This window comes from Cricetulus griseus (assembly GCF_003668045.3).
Source record: "Cricetulus griseus strain 17A/GY chromosome 1 unlocalized genomic scaffold, alternate assembly CriGri-PICRH-1.0 chr1_1, whole genome shotgun sequence".
NCBI lineage: Eukaryota > Metazoa > Chordata > Mammalia > Rodentia > Cricetidae > Cricetulus > Cricetulus griseus.
In genome coordinates this window covers 138,832,228-138,844,688 of record NW_023276807.1, presented here as the reverse complement: position 1 = coordinate 138,844,688, position 12,461 = coordinate 138,832,228, and the positions used below count along the sequence as shown (strand labels likewise).

At 42.0% G+C, this 12,461-nt stretch overlaps 1 protein-coding gene across 1 annotated transcript in view; it reads right to left on the bottom strand.

Moving 5' to 3' along the window:
- Positions 1-12,461, bottom strand: part of Atp10d (ATPase phospholipid transporting 10D (putative)) — a 103,035-nt gene that overhangs the window by 29,694 nt on the left and 60,880 nt on the right. Inside the window, 4 exon segments of the mRNA XM_027390841.2 lie at positions 1,000-1,125; positions 1,900-1,976; positions 4,491-4,797; positions 12,074-12,258. Of these exon segments, the coding sequence (XP_027246642.2) occupies positions 1,000-1,125; positions 1,900-1,976; positions 4,491-4,797; positions 12,074-12,258 (695 nt within the window).

Genomic DNA, 12,461 nt, shown 5'->3' with positions numbered 1-12,461 from the left:
ATAAATGCATTTCCCCTGAAGATGGTATATGAATAGAGTGAACCAATGTATGGCCCCTGCTAACATGCTATGCTTTTAAAGACCAAGAATAAGTGTAGCCTAAAGACCATGATGTAGCTGCATAGTCCATCTAGAAAAATGAGTCAGCCTAAGTCAGCATGAGAAAGAAAACTGAAGCCCAGCATTTTGCTATATGTCTATAATCCTAGTACTTAGGATGCTGAAGTAGGAGGATTGTTGCAAATTTGAGGTGAGCATGGACTACATAGTGAATACCAGGCCATCCAGAGCTTCACAGCAAGACACTGCCTGAAAAAAATTATGGAATAAAAGAAAAAGAAGGAAGGAAGGTAGGATAGAAGGAGGAAGGGGGAAGGAGGGAGAGAGGAATGGAGAGAAGGCAGGAGGGAGTTATGTGTAATTTAAATGAAACAAGATTAGACACCAGGATTTCCAAGTAATTTTTGATTATTCCAAGCTACAACCACACTAAAGTTCCATGACCACAAAATATCTACTAAACATAAATAGACTTTTATGAACTGGGTAGAAAATCCTGGCAGTTTGGTTTTCATCTCTACCCGTCCTTGATGGAGTATAGGAGCCATTATTTAGGAACAGCAGATTTATTTATTTACTTGTTTATTAATTTATTTGCCATCCCCAGTACCACAGGAGCAAACAAACCTTTTCATTTTCTACTGATAACTTGTCACTATCTGTTTATAGAAGGTCAAAAAACTGGATTTTAAATGAACCAGTCAGGACTTAATGCAATGTAAATGCGCAGGGAGCAGAGGGTGCCAGCAGATGGACAGGCCTAGCAATTTGTTGTCAACAGTTCAAACACACACATTCCCCAATTATCTCTGGAAAGACATGAGAACAGCTTCTGGCTATTCTCCAGGTAGCAATCTGAACACATCCAGTCATCCCTGAGGCAACAAGAGTAGAAGCTGGATTGGAGAGGCAGTGGTAAATTTCTCAGCAGGTACATACCACATTCTTGTAGAAAAAATAGAGAATCATGTTGGAGAGTCGTGTGTAACACCAGTGTCCATGCACAAGAAGGAGCTTGCTGAGATGCCTGAACTGAGAGATGGCAAAGTCACTGGCCATCACGGCCTGCAGAGGAAGCAGGGAGAGAAGACTATACTGAGCAATGGAACATGCTAAAACACACACAGCCTAGCAAGTATAGCCTGACTATCAGTTAACCCAAATCAGTTAACTTACCTCCCAAGTAGATCTGGAAAGAGAGACTATACATATACACATGCATACACATACATATACACATACATACACACACACATACATACACACATATATGCACATACACATACATATATACCCACATGCATGCATACAAACATACACACAGCATACATACACACACACATACACACATACATACACACATATACACACACACATACACACACACACACACACACACATATACACATACATATACACACATACATATATCCACAAAATACATACATATAGAGAGACAGACCTTCACACCTTCTCATTCTTTCATGTTTCCTATCCTTTCTCTTCCTTCCCCATCCTCTATATTCTTCATGTCATGTATTCAAACCATAGTAGATTTTTTTGGGTTTTTTTTTGGGGGGGGGAGAATCTAGCAAAGCTATCACATGCCTACAAAATGAAATTTTATGATGTATATAAGCTTTTAAAAAAACAGAACACATGAACACAGCAGTAGTAGACAGGACCACACACTATTCACGTGACCAATGGTGGAATGGATGAAGGTTCAGCCTCTCTCACTCCTTATCCCACAGTCCTACTGTCCCACTATGATTTTATCAGTGAGATATTTTCTTTCGTGAGCAAATGGTCATGATAGTTAGGTGTGTGTGTACTCACCTGCATGCCTTCTTGACCTGAGACACCTATCCCAATGTCAGCCACTTGTATCATGCTAACATCATTTGCACCATCACCTTCATGAGGCAGAAGAAAACACAAGACACGTGTGAGGATTGAACTGCAAATCAAGTGACTATTCAAGAGAACACACTGGTCCTTTGAGCTCTATCCCATTTTCCAGAGTTGGAAACTAGTTAAGCAGAATTAAACCTAGCATCTCACTGCCATCAGGAAAGATTCCAAATTCAATGCTGTCTTCAAATCCTTCATGTTGCGTATCTTAGGATTCTACGCTGTGATAAAACACCATGATCAAAAGAGCAACTGGGAGAGGGAAGAGCTTCTATCACCTCACAAATCTTAATTCATGACTGAGGGAAGTCAGAGCAGGAACTCGAGGCAGGAACCTGGAAGCAGGAACTGATGCAGAAGCCATGGAGAAGTGCTGCTTACTGGATTCCTCTTCCTAGCTTGCTTTCTTACACACCCTAGGACTTATTTCCCAGGGGTGGCACACTCACTTATTTCCCAGGTGGCTGGACCTTTCCAAATCAATCACTAGTTGGAAAAACGGCCCCTAAGACTTGCCCCCTGGCGAATCTTAGGGACACATTTTCTCAATCGAGAAACTCTAAACTTATGCCAAGTTGACAATTATCCAAGACACTGTGAGACCATCTTAGACTGGTCCATCCCCTTTGCATGTCATCATTCTACTTTCAATTTTCTAGATACATCCTGCTCTTTCTGGCTGCTACACAGGTCATTTCCCTGCTTCTGTAACACTGTCCCCATCACTCCCATCTTGCTGATTTACCCAGGCTTGGTTTACATGTCATTTTCTCTAGAAAAATCCTTTTTGGGTTCCCTTTAAGTCAGCCGCCCCACTAGGCTCTAGAGCCCCCCGGTGTGGCCCACCCTCTCTACCATGTGGCTTTACAGTGGTGTCCAGAGTCACCGCAACACTAGCATTCTCTTCCAGATATTAATGTTCCTTCAGGTAACGAGCAAGTGTTTTCCGGAAAGGGCCACTGACTCTCAGCCCCGAATGGTTTGTTAGTGTGAATTTATGGATGGGAAACTGCATGAGACCTGGAAGTCAACATCTTGTCTTCCCTACCTTCAGTGATTCCTAAAGATGGACACTGATTTAATTAATAAAGTCCCAGAGTTTGGCTTCAGGTAAATTTTCATTCATTTCCATGTATAAACAGAATGGACCAAATTCCACCCCATAGCACCTAAACACTCGTATATAGAAGAATTCCATGGCATGTTATCATGTCCATTGAAACTCATTGTTTGATGGTCTTAGAATGCCAAACCTGGACCTACAATTCACTAATTTTTATGTTCGGCCAATTCTTGCTTGATAAGTTACAGATTTGTATTCCAGCTGGATACTTGACATCACTGCCAAAGACTTTTCAAACTAAGTAAGTTTTAAGAGCCCATCCCTCAAGCCCCTGCCTCACATCTCCAAATGTCAGACCTCACCTCTCAAGACACTGGTAGTCCCTTCGACAACTCTTCCTGTCACAGCACATTCCTATTCATCAGCAAATGTCAGTGTCTCAATCGTCTGACCTTGTCCCACTTCCTCCTCTGCTCCTATCTGGGCCCAAGCTGCCGTCTCTTGTCTGAATTACTTAAACAGCCTCCCAAATATTTTCCTCACTTACGTCCTTGTAGCATGTCTATTCTCACACAGAGGGCGATGATGTGATCCTTCTAAATATAAGGCAGATCCCTCCTCAGACAAACATTTTCCACTGGCTCCCTCACTCCCGTTTCCAGACCCGATGTGGCCTGACCACACCCACCTCTCTGCCACACACTGAGCTGTAGAAAACACTCCCAGTCTGCATTGGCCATGAGCGGCACATACCGTCTTTTGGCTTTTTTCTTTGCTGTGCTGCCTACTAGGCATGTTTATCCCTGGTCTCCAGCTACTCTTCTGTCATTTCCTTTATGTCTTTACTCAGACAGCCCAAGCAGACGGTTCTACTCTGGGAACCTAATTTAAAATGGCAAATCTTATTCCCCCTCCCCCCTTTTTTAATAGCATTTGTTAACATTTAGTTGTACATCTGTGATACTATGTAGCCTCCTACTAGACATAAACTCTGTAAGAAAGGTATCAGTTATAGATACTGTTTTATTACTATTGTCTAAGATGGGGGAACCCTGGTATGAAAATGCCACTCAAAAGCACTCATTGAATGGATACTTTTTTTTTTTTTTTTTTTTTTTTGTATTCCTAAATTTAACTTTCCTGAAAGTAGAAATCCTAAGGTTTTTCGGTTCCCCGAATCCTTATTTAACCAAGTTGATCTGGGGTCTAAAATACAACCCAAAGAATATTACCATACTGTTCTCTGTGTTCTTTCCCTAAAACAAGGTTCACAGCAGGCAGTCCGAGAGGCTGGGAGGGAGTGAAACAGTACAGACAGAAGGTGGAGGGGAGCAAAGTAAATACAGCTGGAAAAGGAAATACGGAATTATAAGGTTAGATGGAAGTAAGGACAGGCAAAGGCCATAGAACAGAGAATGCCAGGCAGGGTGCCCACCCTCCCACCTCCACTCACCGATGGCCAGGGTCATAACATGGAGATGGTTTCGAACCAATTTCACCACCTCACTTTTTTGAAGGGGTGTGGCTCGGCAGCAGACCACAGCTTGGCACCATGCAGTCAGCTCCAGGAACTGCCTTTGCAGACCCTCCTGCAAGGCAAACTCCAGGGTCTTCCCCGTGATAACGAGCCCAGCACGTCCAGAGCCCTGGGGGTCAGGAGGCTGACGGAAGTCCTTTCTTAGTGATGCTGGCTCGGGAGAGGCTTGAGTTCTCTTCTGCAGTTCTTCCAGAATTGCGCTCATCAGCATCTCACAGGCATCCTTGAACAAAGAGGCAGAGACATTTAACCTTGGGGCGCCACTGAAGAGTTGGCTCAATTTTTTATTCTCTTTCTTTAGTGATTGCTGAATGAAGGGTGGTGAACTGTGGGTTACTTTCAAGGTGCCCAGTTCGTAACTTCTTAATTTTGCAGCTCTTCCATGAGCTTCTGTGGATGTGAGGCCAGGTAAGAAGGAAGAAGCACCTCAGACACAATTCTCCAGCTAAAATGTCTACATAGGATAGAAAACTCTACTGCATCAGTTACATGCAGGCTCCCTAGTGGGTGGTTCAGTCTCTGTGGGTCCCCATGAGCCCAGGTTAGTTGATCCTGTGGGTTTTCTTGTGGTGTCCTTGATCCCTCTGGGTCCTACAATCCTTCCTCCCCCTCTTCTTCAGGATTCCCAGCTCCACTCTGCATATATGTTACAGTTGTGTAGCTTGGTCTTCTTGTGGGATTCCTAACAAGGGGAGCAGGGACTGTCTCTGACTCTTCTGCTGGCTTTTGGGACCCTACTCCTCATACTGGGTTACTTTGTCCAACCTTACTACCAGGGGAGGTGCCTTCTTGTGGAATATTTGAGCAAATTGTGTCTTAGCACCTGATTGGTTTAGTAAGGAGCTGAATGGCCAATAGCTAGGCTGGGGAGGTGAGGTAGGACTTTCAGGCAGACAGGATCTCAGGATGAACTAGGCAAATGCCAGTGAGACTCGGAGCAAGTCAGAGGTACAGAACAGAAGAGAGGTAAAAAGCCACGGGGCAGAAAGTAGATTAATAGAAACAGGCTAATATATGTTATAAGAGCTAGCTGAGAACAAGCCTAAACTAAAGGCCAAGCTTTCATAATTAATAATAATTTTCTGTGAGGCCACCCTTTTCTGAAGAGAAACGGGGGAGGAGTGGATTGGAGGGAGTGAGCAGACAGAGGCGCGGGGGGGGGGGACTAGGAGGAGAGGAGGGAGGGGAAACTGTGGTTCAGGGTGTAAAACATAATAATAATAAAAATAATTTTAAAAATTCCATCAGGTAAGCATCATCTCTTCCCCGGAAATGGCTCTCATGAGCCCTGAGGTCTCATCCACCAACTCCTAGCTGTTTGGCAATAAGGGAACACATAAGCTCTCTGAGCCTCAGCTTTGTCATCTGCAGAAGGCGCATGCTATCTCCATCCACACTACTGCCAGAACCAAACTCAATGCAGACATTCAACATTTTCATCTTCTTTTTGTTTAACACATTATCTACTCATAAGCATTAGCTGAGAAGCTTTGATGCGAGAACATTGTGGACTTGGGGGACATACCTCATGGAGCTTGCATTCTGGGCAGGGTGTTCTTAGTGGTGACATCACATCAGGTTTGTGTGCATCTGCACTCTACATGACACAGAAAACGCTTTGAAGGTAGTCATACCTTCTACTCTCCTTGGGCTTTGTTGTTGCTCTTCTGGAGGCTGAACCTGGGGCCTTACATATGCAAAGCATATGCTCTGTGTCTGAGCCACACCCTCAATCCCCCAACTCACTTTTGAATCCTTTATAGTGAAAAAGAAAGCCCATCCTGGCTAGAGGGGCAGCTCGGTGGCTGAGAGCATTTTTTGCTCTTGCAGAGGATCAGAATTCAGTTCCCAGCACTCACTAGCGGCTCACAAGCACCTGTAACTCAGGTTCAGCGACATCTAAGGCGTTTTTCTGGATTCTGGTGCACCTGCACTAACACATACAGAAACCCATACATGATGCTCATGATTGTGTGCACGCACATGCACAAATACACATATGCACAAATACACACATTGCAGGCCCACTGAGCACTCATTAAATATTTGCTGAGTGGGCTCTACTCGGGATGAATAATAAACTTACTGAGAAAGTATTGTATAGAATAACCACCAAGGCTAGATCTCAGGTTTAGCAATAGGAGATTTAAGCCTACATGCCCAGCTTAAAAGTTTGCTGATTCAAGAACATCCCATGAGTGATATATTTTTAACTTTTTTTTTTAAAGATTTTATTTATTATGTATACAATCTTCTGCCTGCATGCCAGCAGAGGGCACCAGATCTCATTCAAGGTGGTTGTCAGCCACCATGTGGTTGCTGGGAATTGAACTCAGGACCTCTGGAAGAACAGTCAGTGCTCTTAACCTCTGAGCCATCTCTCTGGCTCTATTTTTTTTTTTAAGATTTTTATTTATTTATTATGTGTACAACATTCTGCTTCCATATATACCTGCACACCAGAAGAGGGCACCAGATCTCATTACGGATGGTTGTGAGCCACCATGTGGTTGCTGGGAATTGAACTCAGGATCTCTGGAAGAACAGTCAGTGCTCTTAACCTCTGAGCCATCTCTCCGGCCCTATTGTTTAAGTACTGCTTTACCAAGCATTTTTTTTCAGAAATTTTTTATTAATTTATCTTTACATTCCAATCCGAGTTCCCCCTCACTCCTCTTCTCCCACTCCCTCCTCCAACCCCCCTCCCCCCCACCTCCCATCTGCTCCTTGGAGAGGGTAAGGCCTCCCTTAGGAATTCTACTAAGTCTGTCCCATAATCTCACTGAGGCAGGACCAGGGCACCTCTCCACCCCCACACCCCTGTGTCTAGGCTGAGCAAGGTATCTCTCAGTATAGAATAGGCTCCACTAAGTCAGTTTGTGCATCAGTGTTACATCTTGGACCCACTGCCAGTGCCCTCATATATTGTCCCAGTCACACCGTTGTTACCTATATTAAGGGAGTCTAGTTCAATCTTATGCAGGTTCCCCATTTGTCAGACTGAGTCAGTGATCTCTCAGTAGCTTGGATCAGTTGTTTCTGTGGGTTTCCCCATCATATCAAGCATTTCTTAATCCACAATAAAATGCAAGGAACAAGGAAAAAGTAGGAACAGATAGAGACATGATACAACAAAGACTTAACAACCATATTATGTATAATCATCATGACTGTAGTTTAAACAGTGCTGGGGCCTTTATGAGGTGGGGCCCTGGGGATGGTCATGGAGTCATGACCACCCACGTGAAGAAATTCGAAAAGGTCTTTTACAATGGGTTAGTCTACTAGGAACAGCCTAGTTCCTCCAGAAACTGATGGGGAAAGGAATTGGCCTGGTCTCTCCTTACTCTCTTGCTTCCTCTCCCCTAGTGCGAGCTTTTCTCCCACTCACCATCTGTGCACATATTCCCATGTAATACTCTCCACCATGGGACACCCGCCAGAAGCTGTGGCTGGCACCATGCTTGTGAACTTTCAAACTGTGGGCTAAATAAACCTCTTACCTTTGATACAGTACTCAGCTTCACAGATTTTGTTACAGTGCCACAAAATAGACAGTCTAGATCCAGCTATAAAATGGAGCTACCCAACTACCTTAATCTTTGAGCAAATTTGAACCCATATAGACCAAAATTACAATAGTAAAAACTATTTGTACAAATGTTTTTTAGTTTGCTGAAATTAATGTGCATAATTTAGAAATCAGCATACTTGGTAGTCTTTGAAAATCAGAATATTCGATATGAGACGGCGCTTTAGTGGAACATAATATAACTTTCATAACATAAAACAGTCTTTGTAGCGTTAATATTATATGGTAAAGTTTACAGTCTAGATAGATAATCTTCATAATGTAATTGTGAATCACCTGCCGCTTTCTTATGATGACACACAGGTATTTAATCCATGAGTGTTCAGTTTTTTTAGCAGTATGTATACATACATGTTTACACATACACACACACATGTACACTCACGAATACACACACACACGCACTCATACACATACAGTCTTCACTGTTCATGAATTCCAAGTTTGTGAGTTCAGATTACTTGCTATCATTTATTTTCAATCCATACTCTCAGGCTTTTGAAGTTATATACTGCCAGGAAAAGAATGATATTTGGGTCATGTGATGCATGCCCTCTCAGCCAAAGCTGAGAAAATTGATGCATTGTTATTATTACTGTTACTATTTTTTTTTTTTTTTTTTGGTTTTTTGAGACAGAGTTTCTCTCTGTAGCTCTGACTGTCCTAGAACTTGCTTCGTAGACAAGTCTGGCCTCAAACTCAGAGATCTGCCTGCTTCTGCCTCCTAAGAGCTGAGATTGTTTGGGGATACTTTTTTTTCATCTTTCTCCTTTGTGTTGATGATTTTGTTTTCTGATACGGCTCCTAATTACAGTGTTTTTTGTGTCCCTAAACACTCAACAGCTATGACGTACTGTATAGTACTGAGAAATTGTATGTTAAGTACTCTCTTTCCAGGCATGAATTAGAGGCTGCTCACACATATAATGTGAATGAATTTACAATAAATAATAAATAAGGTACCATGAGAGAGAAGCACATATGAAGCAATGCTATGTGTTGATCAACTAGCAATGTATTGTGTGTGATCACAGGAAGTAAACTGTGAATCTCCCATGGGACAGCACTCACTATTCACTAATTTGGGTGCAAGGTAACGCTATAAAACATAACTCCAGCAATTGTAGGAAGTGGTCGTTTATATATAATATAGTGTGTAAATCACTGTAAAATATAGAGGTATCCTGGTGTAGAAGAGACCAACTTCAATGCTAATTATTATTTCACGCTGGATAAATCAAAATATTCTGGCATCTCTACCTATAAAATGAGTCAATGTGTATTTGTTACAATTAGATCATGCATGGAAAGCCTTCTAGAGTTTCTACTAAAGATTATAAATAGTAGATTGTTATTAGGAGAAAAGTTTTATAAGTCTACAATGTAAAATGAAGGAGCAATCCTGTGTATGTGAGTACAGTAAACAATGTCAGGACAGTGTAACACGAACACAAGAGAAAAAACCTTCCTGAAGGTGGAAGGGATGGAGGCTTTTAAATGGATACAGTTTTGCCTTAGTTTTGCTGGTAGTGCATTTCACAGAAATTTACGAAGTTACCACACAGACATGACTTCAGATATCCCAGAAGTCATTGGCTGCCAAGTGGTTCCTAAGAATGTTATAGAAGCAATTCACCACAAGACAGAAAGGTTTTGTAATCTGAGTCCTTTTTAGCTTTTAGAAACTCCTAAGGAATAGACATTGGAAAAAGGACATATTTACAAACTAGTGTCTGAACCAATATTCACAAAATGAAATTAAATTATGTCCACTGTTTTCTTTTAATCTATATAGGAAATCTGCATACATGAATAGTTACTAGCAGCAACTAAAATTAACTAAATATGTAATAAATACTTCTTGGACTGGCAGTCTTAAATGCCTTCCCATACACATTGTGTATTATAAATAAATTTTATAAGCCTGCTGATTTTTAGCAATCAATAATGTATCTTAGTAGATAAAAAATGTATATCATGTTTCAAAAGAAACTAGAAGAAAGGGTTTTTATCATGAAGAAATGAGAAACGATTGAGGAGGCAAATATGCTTAATTTGAGTTAGACATTAGAGAATCCGTACATGGACCCCTTTGGTTAGAAAGAGTAACTGAAATACCTGACCTGAGAGACACTATACCCCTCTTTTCATGATGACACACATCACCATGTCTATTCTCACAGACATTGGAAGCACTTCTCTTGACAAATGCAGGAGTCGCAGGCTCATGAGGCATGCATCATTATGGTTGGTTTCCCATGTATGCAGCCTTGGCGCTATCTGGAAAGAGGCTTGACCTGTCAACAGGCTTTCTCTAAGGGATAGTTTTAATTTCTCATCTTTTCTAAAAGGCTTCCACATTGTTTGAGTGTTTAGGAATTACCATGTATTATAATCTTAAGATAAAAGTTTTTCATGTCTAAAACCCTCTGAGTCAAAACCGCAAATAATTATTTTTCATTGGTTTGTTTATGGATTTGATGTGTGTGTGTGTGTGTGTGTGTGTGTGTGTGTGTGTGTGTGGAGGGGTGTACCCATGCCGTGGTGTCTGTGTGGCAGTCAGATGGCAACTTCCAGGAGTCAAAATCAATTATCTCCTTCCACTAGGTTGGTTCCAGGGATCAATCTCAAGTCCCAGGCTTGGCAGCAGCATTTCATCAGCACTATTTAATTGTCTTTTTTATTTTATGCTCCCAAATCTCTTAATAGACAGCATTTTATAGGTGCTGCTGGCATAGGAGACCATCTGTAGGAGGAAGTCCCCAAATCTATAGAAGCCCTTCACAAAGCTGATGCTGACGGGAGATATTTCCTTATTTTTCCCCATAGCCATGTCATGGCATGAGTGCTACTGTCTGTGACAGGTAAGGAAGAAAAGGCCACACAGGGCGAGTTACTCCCCAAGGACATATACTTAGTCAGCAGTAGGTAAATATTTCACTAGCCACTCACGCCACATTCATTCGGAGTCACTGAAAGGATCCTGCCCCTTGGTGGCACTGGGGGATGTCTGTTGGTTACTAATATGGCCCCAGGGCTGCTATAAAAGAGAATTCAGTCTCTCTCTTTCCTCAAAACATAGCACAGAGCTGAGTATCAATGGAGGCTTAGACATGAAACAGCTAGCCAAAAGACACAGCCTGTGAAGAACCTGATTCCATGAGGTGGCTACAGAAGACATCACAAAGTCAGGATGCTGTGACAGAATCTTGACTTTCACATGAAAGGAAGGAAGCAGGCAGAGCTTTCAAGCAAGTAAACAGTATGAGCACATGTTGGAGTGTATCTCTCTCCTAGGAGCCTTCTGTAAAATGCCCACTTAACTTACTCACATACCCATCCTATTGATTAATGGTAACCTAAATAAAAAAATAAATAAATGGATGGTTCAAAATCTTTTCAACTCCTTCTGCTTTAACATTCCATCCCTTTCATTTCTACAAATGATAGGAAGGAGCTCTTATCTAAATCTACCACTAGAGGGCAGGATTATGCTGAGAGCCTACTTTTAAAATGTATCATAAAGATAGCTAGTTACTAACAGAAATTACTACTCCCCTCCAACTTGAAAAGGAGGTAGGTTCCTTTCTCAAGAGTTTGTATACAGTCTCATTTTTTGTCTGTTTTGTCAAATCCCTGGTCTAACAGTGAGAATGGGGGAAGAGGGGTGCCCAAAATAAAAAGGGAAGTTTTTTTCTAATGCTTGGATTCATCCATGGTGCCTCTGAATAAGGCTTTTAGAAAAACTATGGCATCCTCCCAAACATGAGCAAGGTCATTCGGTAGCATAATATCAAGAGCTGCAGACGGCCAGATCAGCTTTTCTTTTTTCTTGCATACATCAATCGCCTAATGCCCTACGGACTTTGAGTTAAGAGAGTATTTGGCTCAACATCATTATGCATACTTTACTCTGTGTATTGAGGATGAAGAGCTTGTCATCTGGCTCCAGGAGTTTGCATGCATAAGCTATGTTGATAGCTGTCTCCTGCTTGTCCCCTGTCAGCATCCAGATCTTGATGCCAGCTTTGTGAAGGGCTTCTATAGACTCAGGGACTCCCTCCTGCAGACGGTCTTCAATGCCGGTAGCACCTGAAAAGCAATCAAACCGCAAAACAGGTTGCTTAGAAACCAGAGGCAGCTGGGACTCATTTGGCCATTCAGTCCTGAACTGTATAAACTGCCCCAGTAGCTTCCAGGAATGCAAAGAAAACCGCAGAGCAGACGTGAAACACCAAGGATAGTGGAGTTTATCAAACGCACTCTTCTTTTGGCTAGTATTCATCTCTACAAAC